This window comes from Lissotriton helveticus, chromosome 3_2, assembly GCF_964261635.1.
Source record: "Lissotriton helveticus chromosome 3_2, aLisHel1.1, whole genome shotgun sequence".
NCBI classification, from domain to species: Eukaryota; Metazoa; Chordata; class Amphibia; order Caudata; family Salamandridae; genus Lissotriton; species Lissotriton helveticus.
Window position 1 is genome coordinate 213,896,132 of NC_136062.1, and position 13,233 is coordinate 213,909,364.

Genomic DNA, 13,233 nt, shown 5'->3' on the forward strand with positions numbered 1-13,233 from the left:
TGAAGCCAGACTGAACAACCTGGATAGGAAATCTATTCGGCAACGGGGGCAGAGCACCCGAGAGAATATATACACAGGACTTAGCCCAGTTAATAATCAAACCAGAATTTTTACCAAACGAGGTGAGAACGTCGAATAAAACATTTAAAGATTTACGCGGGGAAGTAAGGTAAAGAAGAATGTCGTCCGCGTAAAGCGAAACGCGGTCCTCAAAATCTGGGGACCAACGTATCCCCTTGAGTGAAGGTTCCCATCAAAGCCACGCAGCCAGCGGCTCTAACGCGAGAGCAAAAAGTAGCGGAGACAAGGGGCACGCCTGTCTGGTCCCCCTACCGAGGGAAAAGGGAACAGAAACTCGACCGTTAACCACAACCTGCGCCAGGGGGTCGGTGAATAGCAGCTTCACCCATCCAATGAACCCCGGGCCAAAACCAAACTTCTCAAGAGCTGCCCAAAGATAGGGCCACTCTATCGTGTCAAAGGCCATCGAGGCGTCCAACGAAGCCAAAATGGCCGGCTCCGTCAGAAGCCCCGCCCTCGCAATGGCTCCGTGGAGGCGACGCAGATTAAGAGCTGTGTTACGGTGCGGGATAGATCCGGATTGGTCCGGATGAATCAAGTCACTAATGACCGTCAGGAGGCGAGTAGCCAAGAGCTTGGCAAGAACCTTGGGCTCAACATTCAACAGGGAGATGGGTCTATATGACGAACAAAGATCCCGGGGTTTACCCTCTTTAGGAATAACAACGATCGTAGCCAGGCGCTGGTCATAGGGGAGAGTACCCCGCTCACGGGACTCCAAAAACATTGTTCGAAGATAGGGCGCAATCTTATCAGGACGCAGTTTGTACAACTCGATTGGCAATCCATTCGGGCCCAAAGCCTTGCCCGAACGGAGAGAGCGAATGGCAGTCGCGATTTCGTCCGTAGAGAACGGGGCCTCCATAGAGACCCGCTCCAAATCGGAGAGGCAGGGCAAAGCTATATCACGCAGCAAGAGGCGAGAGTCGTCCGCCTCCCGTTCAGACACAGGGGAATAAACCGCACGAAAGTAGTCCGCAAAACATTCCACTATTTCAACCGGGTCCGTCACTCTCACACCATTCGAAGTCTGAATCACCGGCACCACTCGATTCGCCCTCTCCTTCTTATCCAACCAAGCAAGCAATTTACCCGCTTTGTCCCCAACATCATACAAGCGACCCTGTTGCTCTCGAAACATCATTTTAGCCGCATCTGTGACCAGAGACCTATAGGCAAACTGCTTCAGACCCAGGGCATGGAGCTTGTCAGGAGTAACAGTCGATTCCAGGTCAGCCTCCATCTCAAGAATTTCCATCTCAAGATCCACCACCTCCTGATTGCTCGCCTTTTTGGTTTCAGCAATGAGAGACAGGGCCTGCCCACGAATCACTGTCTTAAAAGCCTCCCATAGGGATACCGCAGAGGAGACGGACCCCTCGTTGTCTAGAAAATAATCGTCCAGGGACTTAATCAATAGACCACGGGTCTCAGGGGAGGTCAGGTACCAAGGGTTGATAGGAGCCACCCGGCCCGCCGCCTCCACCCCCACATCAAAGCAAAGCCAGAGCGGAGAATGGTCCGAGATGCCCCGGGGGAGGTGTCTAATCTCCCGAACAGCCGATGACTGTGCAGCTGGCATTAGGAAGTAATCCAGTCTATACAGACTCCCATGGGCCCCAGAATGGAAAGTATATTGAAGCTGAGTGGGGTGCATAAGTCTCCAACAGTCCACCAAACCAAAAGTATCCAAAAAACCACCCAGCCATAGTTGGGCCGAAGGAGTGTCCCTAGGGGGGTAACGATCACTCAGACCGGAGAACACAGAGTTAAAGTCACCAGCCATGAAAAGAATACTATCCGGGAGGCCCAACAACACTCGGCCCAAATCGGAGAAGGTAGAGGTCTGCAGGCCGGGGGGCACATAAACGGCAAACAGAGAAAGGGTCCGGCCCTCATATCGTCCCACGAGGACGGCATAACGCCCCCGATCATCAAGGATCACATCATCTATCGCAAGGGGAAGGGAAGCCCGGACAAGGATGCCCACCCCCCTGGAACCCGTAGTAAACCCTGAGTGCGCGACAAGGCGATAGCCCCACCTATTCATTGCACGACAAGTATTGCCCACTAGATGGGTCTCCTGCAGAAAAACAATATCGGGAGACAAACGTCGCAGGCATCGCAACACCACCCCCGTTTTATACGATCCCCCAGACCATTGACATTCCACGAAATAAACCTCAACCCGCTACCCCCCATCCCACAGAGTGATGCAGGAACCATCCCCCAATGAGCATGACATTAAAAATTCCATTAGCAAGATAGAGTCGCCTTGAAAAAACAAAACACAAACTTCAAACACCCCACCAACCCACCCCCCAACATCCAAGAAAACACCCCCCACCCTGCACCCCTGCAGTAAGCTAAAAAGCCACCCCAACATGCAGTGTGCCTGTCGCCCAAAAACCCCCGTTCTACAAAAAGACCCCGGAGGAGGAAAGGCCCTGTCCCACCCGCCACCCCGACAGAAATAAAGAGAGAAGAGAACACACCGAAAATAGAGGCACTTAAGCATGGAACCCCGGAAGAATTCCCATGGCACGGAGACAGGGGCATAGACAATAAGTTCAGCTCTCTACACCACCCTCGGCACCACCCGGGTGTTCGGTGGGCTCAGTCCAATTAGGCCGGTCCGGCAGAGAGTCCAGCCAGTCATTTACGGAATCAGGCCGATCAAAGAAAAGGGTCCGTTCATTGTACTCAACTCGCCGCCTGGTAGGAAAAAGCATAGCGTATCGCAGTCCCAAGTCCCGGAGACGTTTCTTGACTCCACGGAAGCCCATACGCTGTCTCTGCACAAGCTGTGAGAAGTCCGGGTAAAAGTTCACCGTGGCATTCTCGAAGGCCACCGGGCCCTTAACTCGCGAAGCCTGCAGGATAGCGTCTCGGTCCCTATAATGAAAGAGTTTTGCAACAATGGGCCTCGGCGGGGCGCCCGGCTTGCCCTGGCCACCCGGAACACAATGGGCACGTTCCACCGCAAAGAATTTGCTCAAGCCAGATGGAGAAAGGTAGTTCTGTATCAAGTCCTCAACCAGGAGATCAACAGAATGTGGGTCAGGATTTTCCGGAACGCCAACCACACGCATGTTGCAACGCCGTGCTCTGTTTTCAAAATCCTCCAAGCGCCGGGTCATGAAATCATTCACCTTTCTGAGGTTGCCAATCTCCGTCTGTATCTCCGAGACGTCGGCCGTGAGGCTAGATGACTGGAGATCCAATGACTTCACATTCTCATTGGTTTTAGAGAGGTCGGCCCGAATCAAGTTCACATCAATGGCCACAGTATCAATTTTGTGGGCCAGAGCTTCATACTGTTGGCCGATGGTTTCTCTCATGCCAGAAATGGCGCCCATGATGTCCTGCAAGGACGGTTCCGCCGAAGCCTCCAAAGGGTGCCCAACTGCACTCGGGCCAGGCAAGGCGGCCCCAGGGGACCCCTTCGATTGTGTGTACCGGTCCATGATGTTAGACTGGACCGGGCCCCCGCGAAGGGGCGTCTTGGTCTTCCGCCTCTCTTGGTCTCCTCTGCCAGCCATGATGAAGACCGCGTCCCCAAGGGACCCACGCGACCTGGTGAAGATGGCCGCAGGAGGACAGGGCGCTGGAGCCAAAAATCAGCAGCGAGGGCACATCGAGGTGTGAACCAGTCTGGAAGGATGCGAAGCAGGCAAAAGGCGCAACAGCAACCTCGCGCCGCTGGACCCAACAACGGCCAGACACCTCTGCCGGAAGACGTAGTCTGAGGCAGAATCGAAACCGAAAGTTATGAGGGGACCCACAAGTCGAATCCCCCTGCCGCTGTTGTTCAACTCAGACACGGCAACAGAGCCTCACCAAGACCCGGGCGCACCACCAGGGCGGGCCCCGAAAGTTCGAGTCGACGTATCTTCGGTGCCCCTGGTCCATTTCGAGATCCAAAAACAGCAGGAAGATCAGCCCAGGTTCCTCTACAAGAGTCCTCGTAATTAATCAGGATATGTTCAGGATATCATGCCGGGAGTGGCGGGGGTCCGGAGAGCGCTGTGCTCACGCGGCCATCACGGATGCCCGCCAAGCTCCTCCTCCTAGAAATATTTATTAGAGGCAGATCAGAGAGTAGGAACAAATGAAGGAGCATCAGAGAACTCAGAAAAGTGTAGAGGCAGTTAGGCAGATCCTGGATCGCCGCGAACGAATCAAGGAGAGGATATGGATTAACGGCTAGAGCGGCCGAATTTGACTCTGGGGGACCAGGTTCGAGACTGGCGGGGGCTCAAGCATCCTGTGATTCCGGGCAAATAATGTAATTTACCCATGCCTATAAATGAACGTGTCCGTCTGTAGTGCAACCGATGCTCATGTAAAGCGCTCTAATACAGTCATGTCTAGTTCGTGCTATATAAAACTGCAATGAAAGGAACAAAAGGCAGGCCAGGTGCGAAATCTATATCATGTAGCAGCGCGTGCAGGTGGTGACAGGATATCGAAGGGTGAAGTGGGGAGATGAGGAAACAGCAAAGAAAGACCAAGGGGCAGCAAGCAAAGAAAGTTGGAGGAAGGGCAGTAACGAGGACAATGAACAGTATGTTATGAACATGTGAGGGAGCCGCACACGCAGGACAGGGCAAGCAAGTAATTGAAAATGGCAGTACTGAGTTTAGGGGGCAGCGATGAGAGTGAAGGGGTTCAGGTTCCAAGGAGACAGGTAAGAGCTCAGATTCTAGATCAAGGACCAGAGAGAGGACAGAAGAAAATATCACACGGAGAGCGGGAGGGGGAGGCGGGGTAACTGGCTCACGGACAGCGGGAGGGGGGCGGGTGAACGGGCTCACGGACAGTGGGAGGGGGGCGGGTTAACGGGCACACAGACAGCGGGAGGGGGGCGGGCAGGCACACGGACAGCGGGAGGGGGGCGGGCAGGCACACGGACAGCGGGAGGGTGGTCAGGAAACAGCCAGAGGGACAGGGACAAGACAAACAATGAACACAAACATCGGTGTAAAAAAAAAAAAGTACACGCCCACAGTGGCCACGTCTTCATGACGTTGCGGAGAGGGAAAGATTCGGCGAACGCCCATCAATCGCCTCGGTAAATGATGTACAGATCTCTCTTCCAATGGCTAGCCTCCATTTATGGAGCTAGCCAATGGAAGAGAGAGGCTGAACTAAAGCACACAGTGTAAGACATAAGATTTCGCTCTGCGCGAAAGTCTGCTGCGCAGCTTTCGGCGAGGCGAAACCTAAAAAATCCAACTAAACATGGAGACCAGTCGTTTCTCATACTACATCTCCTGCTGAGCATCTTATCTCACCATGGCCTGTGGTGAAACTGAAGAACAGGGGTATGGGTCCTATATGAGTTAAAAATATTACCCAGAGCTGTTTATGGCTTTGGCAGAGTCTGATAAAGGTGCTCGAGTCAACACAGATATTCGAATCGGGTTCTAATGTACCTTGGTTATTAGGGTTACATATTAATTTTTCTTCCTTTGTATTATTTTTCTGTTATTAATGCAGATGTATGTGTTTCATTATTTCCTATTTCTGCTCCTTAGTATGCTGGGTGAATATTGTATGTTCCTTATTGCTGCTTGTTTGACCATGTCCGCCAAAGACCTTATCACGCTGGCATTAATGTTATGAATAGCATTCCAGAAACTGTTATTTAATGTAACCTTTAGTTGATTTTTTGGGAACACTTCGATGCCTTTATTTTTACAGGACGAGGTTTGTTTTCTTAAATCATGACATTTACCAATACAAATCCAGAAATTATCTGTCGTTATAAATCATTCTATATTCTTAGATGGAAATGTGTGTATGTTTTTTTAACAATGTAATTAAAATGTTCTAGTCATTAATGGTTTATATAGTCAGCAAAAAAAGGCAAAATCAAACACTTATGCCCTCCATTTTGGTTGAAATGTAATTCCCCTTGCACAATAACGAGAGTTAACACCTCAAGTGGAATTACAAGATAGAGGAGTTCTCCGCAGATCTCATGACTTTCACCCAGAAACTCCATCTCCTAACAGCAGGTGGATTTTCCAGCTGAAAGTGAGGAATAACCATGGGTATTAGGACAGAATCACTGATTTCCATGGCAATTCCTCATTTCTTCGGAGGCTACCTCCATGTCAGTAATCCTGGGTCACTTGTAATGAAGCGATACAAAAGGGGATGATGGACGAGGCGTTTGAACAAATCAAACACTCACCCCCAATCAACTGATCTGGGTTTAATCCATCACCATTCTTTAGTTCACTCAGCCACCCCAGTTCAGACATGGCTATATGCAAATCAGTCTGACCCTGTGCCTCATGAGAACAGTCCAGCCCGAACTGCCAAGCCATGTCTTCCCTGGACCGGAAACAAGCATCCTGGGACCGGTTTCGGATTCATAATCCTCATCAGCCAGGCTATCTTAAATCCAGTGGCCAAGTGAACAAGGGACTCACGTCTGAGCATACCCTGCCACACTTAGGGCAAACAAAGCGATACAAAAGGGGATGATGGACGGAGCGTTTGAACAAATCAAACACTCACCCCCAATCAACTGATCTGGGTTTAATCCATCACCATTCTTTAGTTCACTCAGCCACCCCAGTTCAGACATGGCTATATGCAAATCAGTCTGACCCTGTGCCTCATGGGAACAGTCCAGCCCGAACTGCCAAGCCATGTCTTCCCTGGACCGGAAACAAGCATCCTGGGACCGGTTTCGGATTCATAATCCTCATCAGCCAGGCTATCTTGAATCCAGTGGCCAAGTGAACAAGGGACTCACGTCTGAGCATACCCTGCCACACTTAGGGCGAACAAAGTGATACAAAAGGGGATGATGGACGGAGCGTTTGAACAAATCAAACACTCACCTCCAATCAACTGATCTGGGTTTAATCCATCACCATTCTTTAGGTCACTCAGCCACCCCAGTTCAGACATGGCTATATGCAAATCAGTCTGACCCTGTGCCTCATGGGAACAGTCCAGCCCGAACTGCCAAGCCATGTCTTCCCTGGACCGGAAACAAGCATCCTGGGACCGGTTTCGGATTCATAATCCTCATCAGCCAGGCTATCTTGAATCCAGTGGCCAAGTGAACAAGGGACTCACGTCTGAGCATACCCTGCCACACTTAGGGCGAACAAAGCGATACAAAAGGGGATGATGGACGGAGCGTTTGAACAAATCAAACACTCACCCCCAATCAACTGATCTGGGTTTAATCCATCACCATTCTTTAGTTCACTCAGCCACCCCAGTTCAGACATGGCTATATGCAAATCAGTCTGACCCTGTGCCTCATGAGAACAGTCCAGCCCGAACTGCCAAGCCATGTCTTCCCTGGACCGGAAACAAGCATCCTGGGACCGGTTTCGGATTCATAATCCTCATCAGCCAGGCTATCTTAAATCCAGTGGCCAAGTGAACAAGGGACTCACATCTGAGCATACCCTGCCACACTTAGGGCAAACAAAGCGATACAAAAGGGGATGATGGACGGAGCGTTTGAACAAATCAAACACTCACCCCCAATCAACTGATCTGGGTTTAATCCATCACCATTCTTTAGTTCACTCAGCCACCCCAGTTCAGACATGGCTATATGCAAATCAGTCTGACCCTGTGCCTCATGGGAACAGTCCAGCCCGAACGGCCAAGCCATGTCTTCCCTGGACCGGAAACAAGCATCCTGGGACCGGTTTCGGATTCATAATCCTCATCAGCCAGGCTATCTTGAATCCAGTGGCCAAGTGAACAAGGGACTCACGTCTGAGCATACCCTGCCACACTTAGGGCGAACAAAGCGATACAAAAGGGGATGATGGACGGAGCGTTTGAACAAATCAAACACTCACCCCCAATCAACTGATCTGGGTTTAATCCATCACCATTCTTTAGTTCACTCAGCCACCCCAGTTCAGACATGGCTATATGCAAATCAGTCTGACCCTGTGCCTCATGGGAACAGTCCGGCCCGAACTGCCAAGCCATGTCTTCCCTGGACCGGAAACAAGCATCCTGGGACCGGTTTCGGATTCATAATCCTCATCAGCCAGGCTATCTTGAATCCAGTGGCCAAGTGAACAAGGGACTCACGTCTGAGCATACCCTGCCACACTTAGGGCGAACAAAGCGATACAAAAGGGGATGATGGACGGAGCGTTTGAACAAATCAAACACTCACCCCCAATCAACTGATCTGGGTTTAATCCATCACCATTCTTTAGTTCACTCAGCCACCCCAGTTCAGACATGGCTATATGCAAATCAGTCTGACCCTGTGCCTCATGGGAACAGTCCAGCCCGAACTGCCAAGCCATGTCTTCCCTGGACCGGAAACAAGCATCCTGGGACCGGTTTCGGATTCATAATCCTCATCAGCCAGGCTATCTTGAATCCAGTGGCCAAGTGAACAAGGGACTCACGTCTGAGCATACCCTGCCACACTTAGGGCGAACCAAGCGATACAAAAGGGGATGATGGACGGAGCGTTTGAACAAATCAAACACTCACCTCCAATCAACTGATCTGGGTTTAATCCATCACCATTCTTTAGTTCACTCAGCCACCCCAGTTCAGACATGGCTATATGCAAATCAGTCTGACCCTGTGCCTCATGGGAACAGTCCAGCCCGAACTGCCAAGCCATGTCTTCCCTGGACCGGAAACAAGCATCCTGGGACCGGTTTCGGATTCATAATCCTCATTAGCCAGGCTATCTTGAATCCAGTGGCCAAGTGAACAAGGGACTCCCGTCTGAGCATACCCTGCCACACTTAGGGCGAACAAAGCGATACAAAAGGGGATGATGGACGGAGCGTTTGAACAAATCAAACACTCACCCCCAATCAACTGATCTGGGTTTAATCCATCACCATTCTTTAGTTCACTCAGCCACCCCAGTTCAGACATGGCTATATGCAAATCAGTCTGACCCTGTGCCTCATGGGAACAGTCCAGCCCGAACTGCCAAGCCATGTCTTCCCTGGACCGGAAACAAGCATCCTGGGACCGGTTTCGGATTCATAATCCTCATCAGCCAGGCTATCTTGAATCCAGTGGCCAAGTGAACAAGGGACTCACGTCTGAGCATACCCTGCCACACTTAGGGCGAACAAAGCGATACAAAAGGGGATGATGGACGGAGCGTTTGAACAAATCAAACACTCACCTCCAATCAACTGATCTGGGTTTAATCCATCACCATTCTTTAGTTCACTCAGCCACCCCAGTTCAGACATGGCTATATGCAAATCAGTCTGACCCTGTGCCTCATGGGAACAGTCCAGCCCGAACTGCCAAGCCATGTCTTCCCTGGACCGGAAACAAGCATCCTGGGACCGGTTTCGGATTCATAATCCTCATCAGCCAGGCTATCTTGAATCCAGTGGCCAAGTGAACAAGGGACTCACGTCTGAGCATACCCTGCCACACTTAGGGCGAACAAAGCGATACAAAAGGGGATGATGGACGGAGCGTTTGAACAAATCAAACACTCACCCCCAATCAACTGATCTGGGTTTAATCCATCACCATTCTTTAGTTCACTCAGCCACCCCAGTTCAGACATGGCTATATGCAAATCAGTCTGACCCTGTGCCTCATTGGAACAGTCCAGCCCAAACTGCCAAGCCATGTCTTCCCTGGACCGGAAACAAGCATCCTGGGACCGGTTTCGGATTCATAATCCTCATCAGCCAGGCTATCTTGAATCCAGTGGCCAAGTGAACAAGGGACTCACGTCTGAGCATACCCTGCCTCACTTAGGGCGAACAAAGCGATACAAAAGGGGATGATGGACGGAGCGTTTGAACAAATCAAACACTGGGGTGACAGAGTGGGCTAAAGAACGGTGATGGATTAAACCCAGATCTTTTGACTGGGTGTGAGTGTTTGATTGATTCAGATGCTCCGTCCATCAACACCCCCTTTAGTACCGCTTTTGGCCGCCATAAGTGTGGCAGGGTATGCTCAGACGTGAGTCCCTTGCTCACTTTGCCACTGGATTCAAGCAAGCCGGGCTGAAGACGGCTGGAATGCCAGAAACCGGTCCTCGGAAGCTTGTTTCCGGTCCAGGGAAGACATGGCTTGGCAGTTCGGGCTGGACTGTTCCCATGAGGCACAGGGTCAGACTGATTTGCATATAGCCATGTCTGAAGTGGGGTGGCGGAGTGGGCTAAAGAACGGTGATGGATTAAACCCAGATCTTTTGACTGGGTGTGAGTGTTTGATTGATTCAGATGCTCCGTCCATCACCACCCCCTTTTGTATCACTTGTAATGAAGCCACAAATGATCCCGGTACACCGAGTGGGTTAGAACATGTTCTCCTACAAATGGAATCGAGACAAACTATTGGCCATGTTTACTATATTGAGTTATGTCTGTTTCAACGCCCAGCGTTGCATCCTAGTATAAAGCTTTGCCACCCTATGGGGGTCAATTTGTGCTATATTAAAACGGTAAAACAGAAAATATTTTTAAAAAAGTATTACGATTAGGTAAGCTTATTGATTTTATGGAAATTCATGTTTTTATTCTTCCTTTTCTCATCGTAAACGTTCTTAAATTGATACTTTCAGCAGAGATGATCTTGTGCTCTAGTACAAGGTACCTGATTGAAAGTCTTGGGTGAATACTTGAAAAGAGGCAGTCATTGTCACCATTACAGTCTTGTATTTCTGCGTTTCCTTCTTACCGTATCCACCCCTCCGGCCATCAGTTCGGTCACACTAGCTTTGATGTCATCGATGTGCAGCTTGTCCTGCAGTAAGAGATTTGCTAGTACCCCACTGTATTCTTTTCTGTTTTCCTTTTTGAGCCTCAGATCCCTGTAGATGTTCTGGATGCATTTGTCCGCTGTAAAAATTGAGAGAGTAAAACCACTTGAATGTACTGTGAATCCAGACTTATTCAGTGAATGGAGGGAAGATATGTGAGTGGAAGTCTGAGGATCAGACGAGGATGGATAGGAAAGTTTTCTATGGTAACGTCTAAGGGGAGTTGGAACTACTGGGTTTGATGACCTGATTCCAGCTGGGGGATTTTATTAATTTTATGAAATGACAGAAAAATACAGGCAGCCAGAGAATATCAGTCAGTCAGTTAAGTCAACTCCTGGAGCCCCACAGCCATTTGGGTAAAGGTAATGCTTTTTGTAGGACAGTTAGTCCTGCACCCTGAAATTCAGCATGCCTGAATGCATATTTTATTTTAAAGTGTGGAAATGGTGGAAATGGTGGTATTAATGGAACCTGTGGCGACTGGTGGATTTTAAAATGGGTGGGAAAACATGGTTTGACCCAAGTGTAACGCGCTAACGCAGCGAGCAAGCCTGAGTTAAAAGATGTGCAAGGGCAGTTCTTTCACCTGGGTACAAATTGTCCATTTTACTGTACACATTTCGATAAGACTTACATTTGTTTTCTTCATAGAAAGGTGCAAATGGTACCGTCCTACACTCACTACGCTGCGTACACAGACCCAAGATTCACCCTGCCCTCAGACACACAGATCTCTCTGCACGCACTCAGACACTATACTATGCCTGATCTCACACAGCGACTGTGAGAAGTTGGCCTGATATATGATGTTTCCAATTCTGGAACCACCTTGTATCAGTCCAAATATCCCCTTATGGTGTCTGGTTGTAAGTCAACCTTATAGACAAGATATCTTAAGGGTAGCATAGACTAAGCAGCCTTAAAGGCTTAACTCAAGAGGTCGTGTTATGCGAGCAGTTTTACCAATCACAATCCTGTAATATCAAATGAAAGGACACCACACAAGTATATATTATAAAAATATATGTCTTTATTACTCACAATAATCCCCAGTACTCTTTATGAATAAAGGGGCACAAGCGTTAAATCAAAAGCACAGTATAACATACAAAGTTGCACAATTATGGATGAGGGCGAGCGGCCACTCAGACCATATACTAAACAAGTGGTATAAGAGATACCAATCGAACAGTGGTTAGGCCTAGGGCCTAGGGAATGGCTGGGAGCAGTCAGGACAAGCAATGCTGAAGTCGGGAAAAGCCCGCGGGATTCGGGTGCAGCGCTGAAAGCGCACGCATGCACCAATGTTAGTCAATGGTGCGTAAAAGTTACACAAATAGAAGTTAAGGACACTTCCGCTGAACTTAGAGGGACAAAACTTAAGACACAGACCCTAGAGTTGTGTACCAGTGTGGGAACACCGGCGTTGCAATGTTACCTCACCCACAGGAAGCGGGTGCACAGGGTCGAAGTAGTGTCGGGTTTCGTCACGCTGATTCTTGGTGCTTGGAGATGAAGAGGCTGCAGGCGCTGTGAAGGAGAAGTGTCCGGTGGGATCCAAGAGTGGATCGAAGTCGAAAAGTACCTGAAAGCAGAGGGGACAGAGTCTGGGTCACTCAGCAGTGACCAGGGTGGAACCAGGACGGAACCAGGCAATGTCGGGCGCAATCAGGTGGTTGTCGAGGAGCTTCTCTCCGCTGTCACGTGGGCTCTGGGGCATCTACGAAGTCTAGGAGCAGGTCACGATCTGTCCCACGCAGACTCTCGCCGTCGGCGCTGTCGGCTTCAAGATTGGAGCAAACAACACTTGGCAAAAGCAATCCACGCGGAACCGGAAGATTGCTTCTCACTCGGACCAGGAGGGTCAGAGTGGGGGCTCCTTTTCAGGGGAGCTGGTGCAAATCTGGAGCAACTAGAATCGCAAGTCGTTTTTCAAGTTTCGTCGGCACAGGGGCCACAAGCTGGCAGGCAAGTGACTGGGCCAACGTGTTGAGCCAAAAGAAGCAGAAGGGCCCCACGCAGCACTCGTCGAGTGTGGAGGGCTGAACTTCGGTGCAAGAGTGGCTCAGGGTTGGGGCTTCTCAAACCCCGGTGTACAGCTTCGAGGGTCACTCGTGGGCTGCACGGTCAGCGTCTCGTGGTCTTTCCAAGATGGCGTGCCCCACGCTTCCGGTCGCCTCCACGGGTCTCAGCTCTGCAGGAACTGTGGATCAGGCTGTTAGAAGGCAGGCAAGCTTAATCTCGTCAATCTCTGTCGCTTGAGTTCCGGCGGGAACTGCAACAAAGCAGATGTCGAGGTGCTGGATGGTGCCTGTTTGCACAGGGTGGTCACTCCTTGGCCACAAGGGAGATTCTTCAGTCTTCTACATTGAGTAGGA

General features: G+C 50.1%; 1 protein-coding gene across 1 annotated transcript in view; it reads right to left on the reverse strand.

Annotated features, from left to right (window-relative positions):
* The window catches only part of LOC144826582 (cholesterol side-chain cleavage enzyme, mitochondrial-like), a 204,445-nt gene that overhangs the window by 50,809 nt on the left and 140,403 nt on the right, over positions 1-13,233 (reverse strand). The window contains exon 5 of the mRNA XM_078685070.1: positions 10,771-10,931. Coding sequence (XP_078541196.1) covers positions 10,771-10,931 — 161 coding nt within the window. The remainder of the gene's footprint in view (positions 1-10,770; positions 10,932-13,233) is intronic.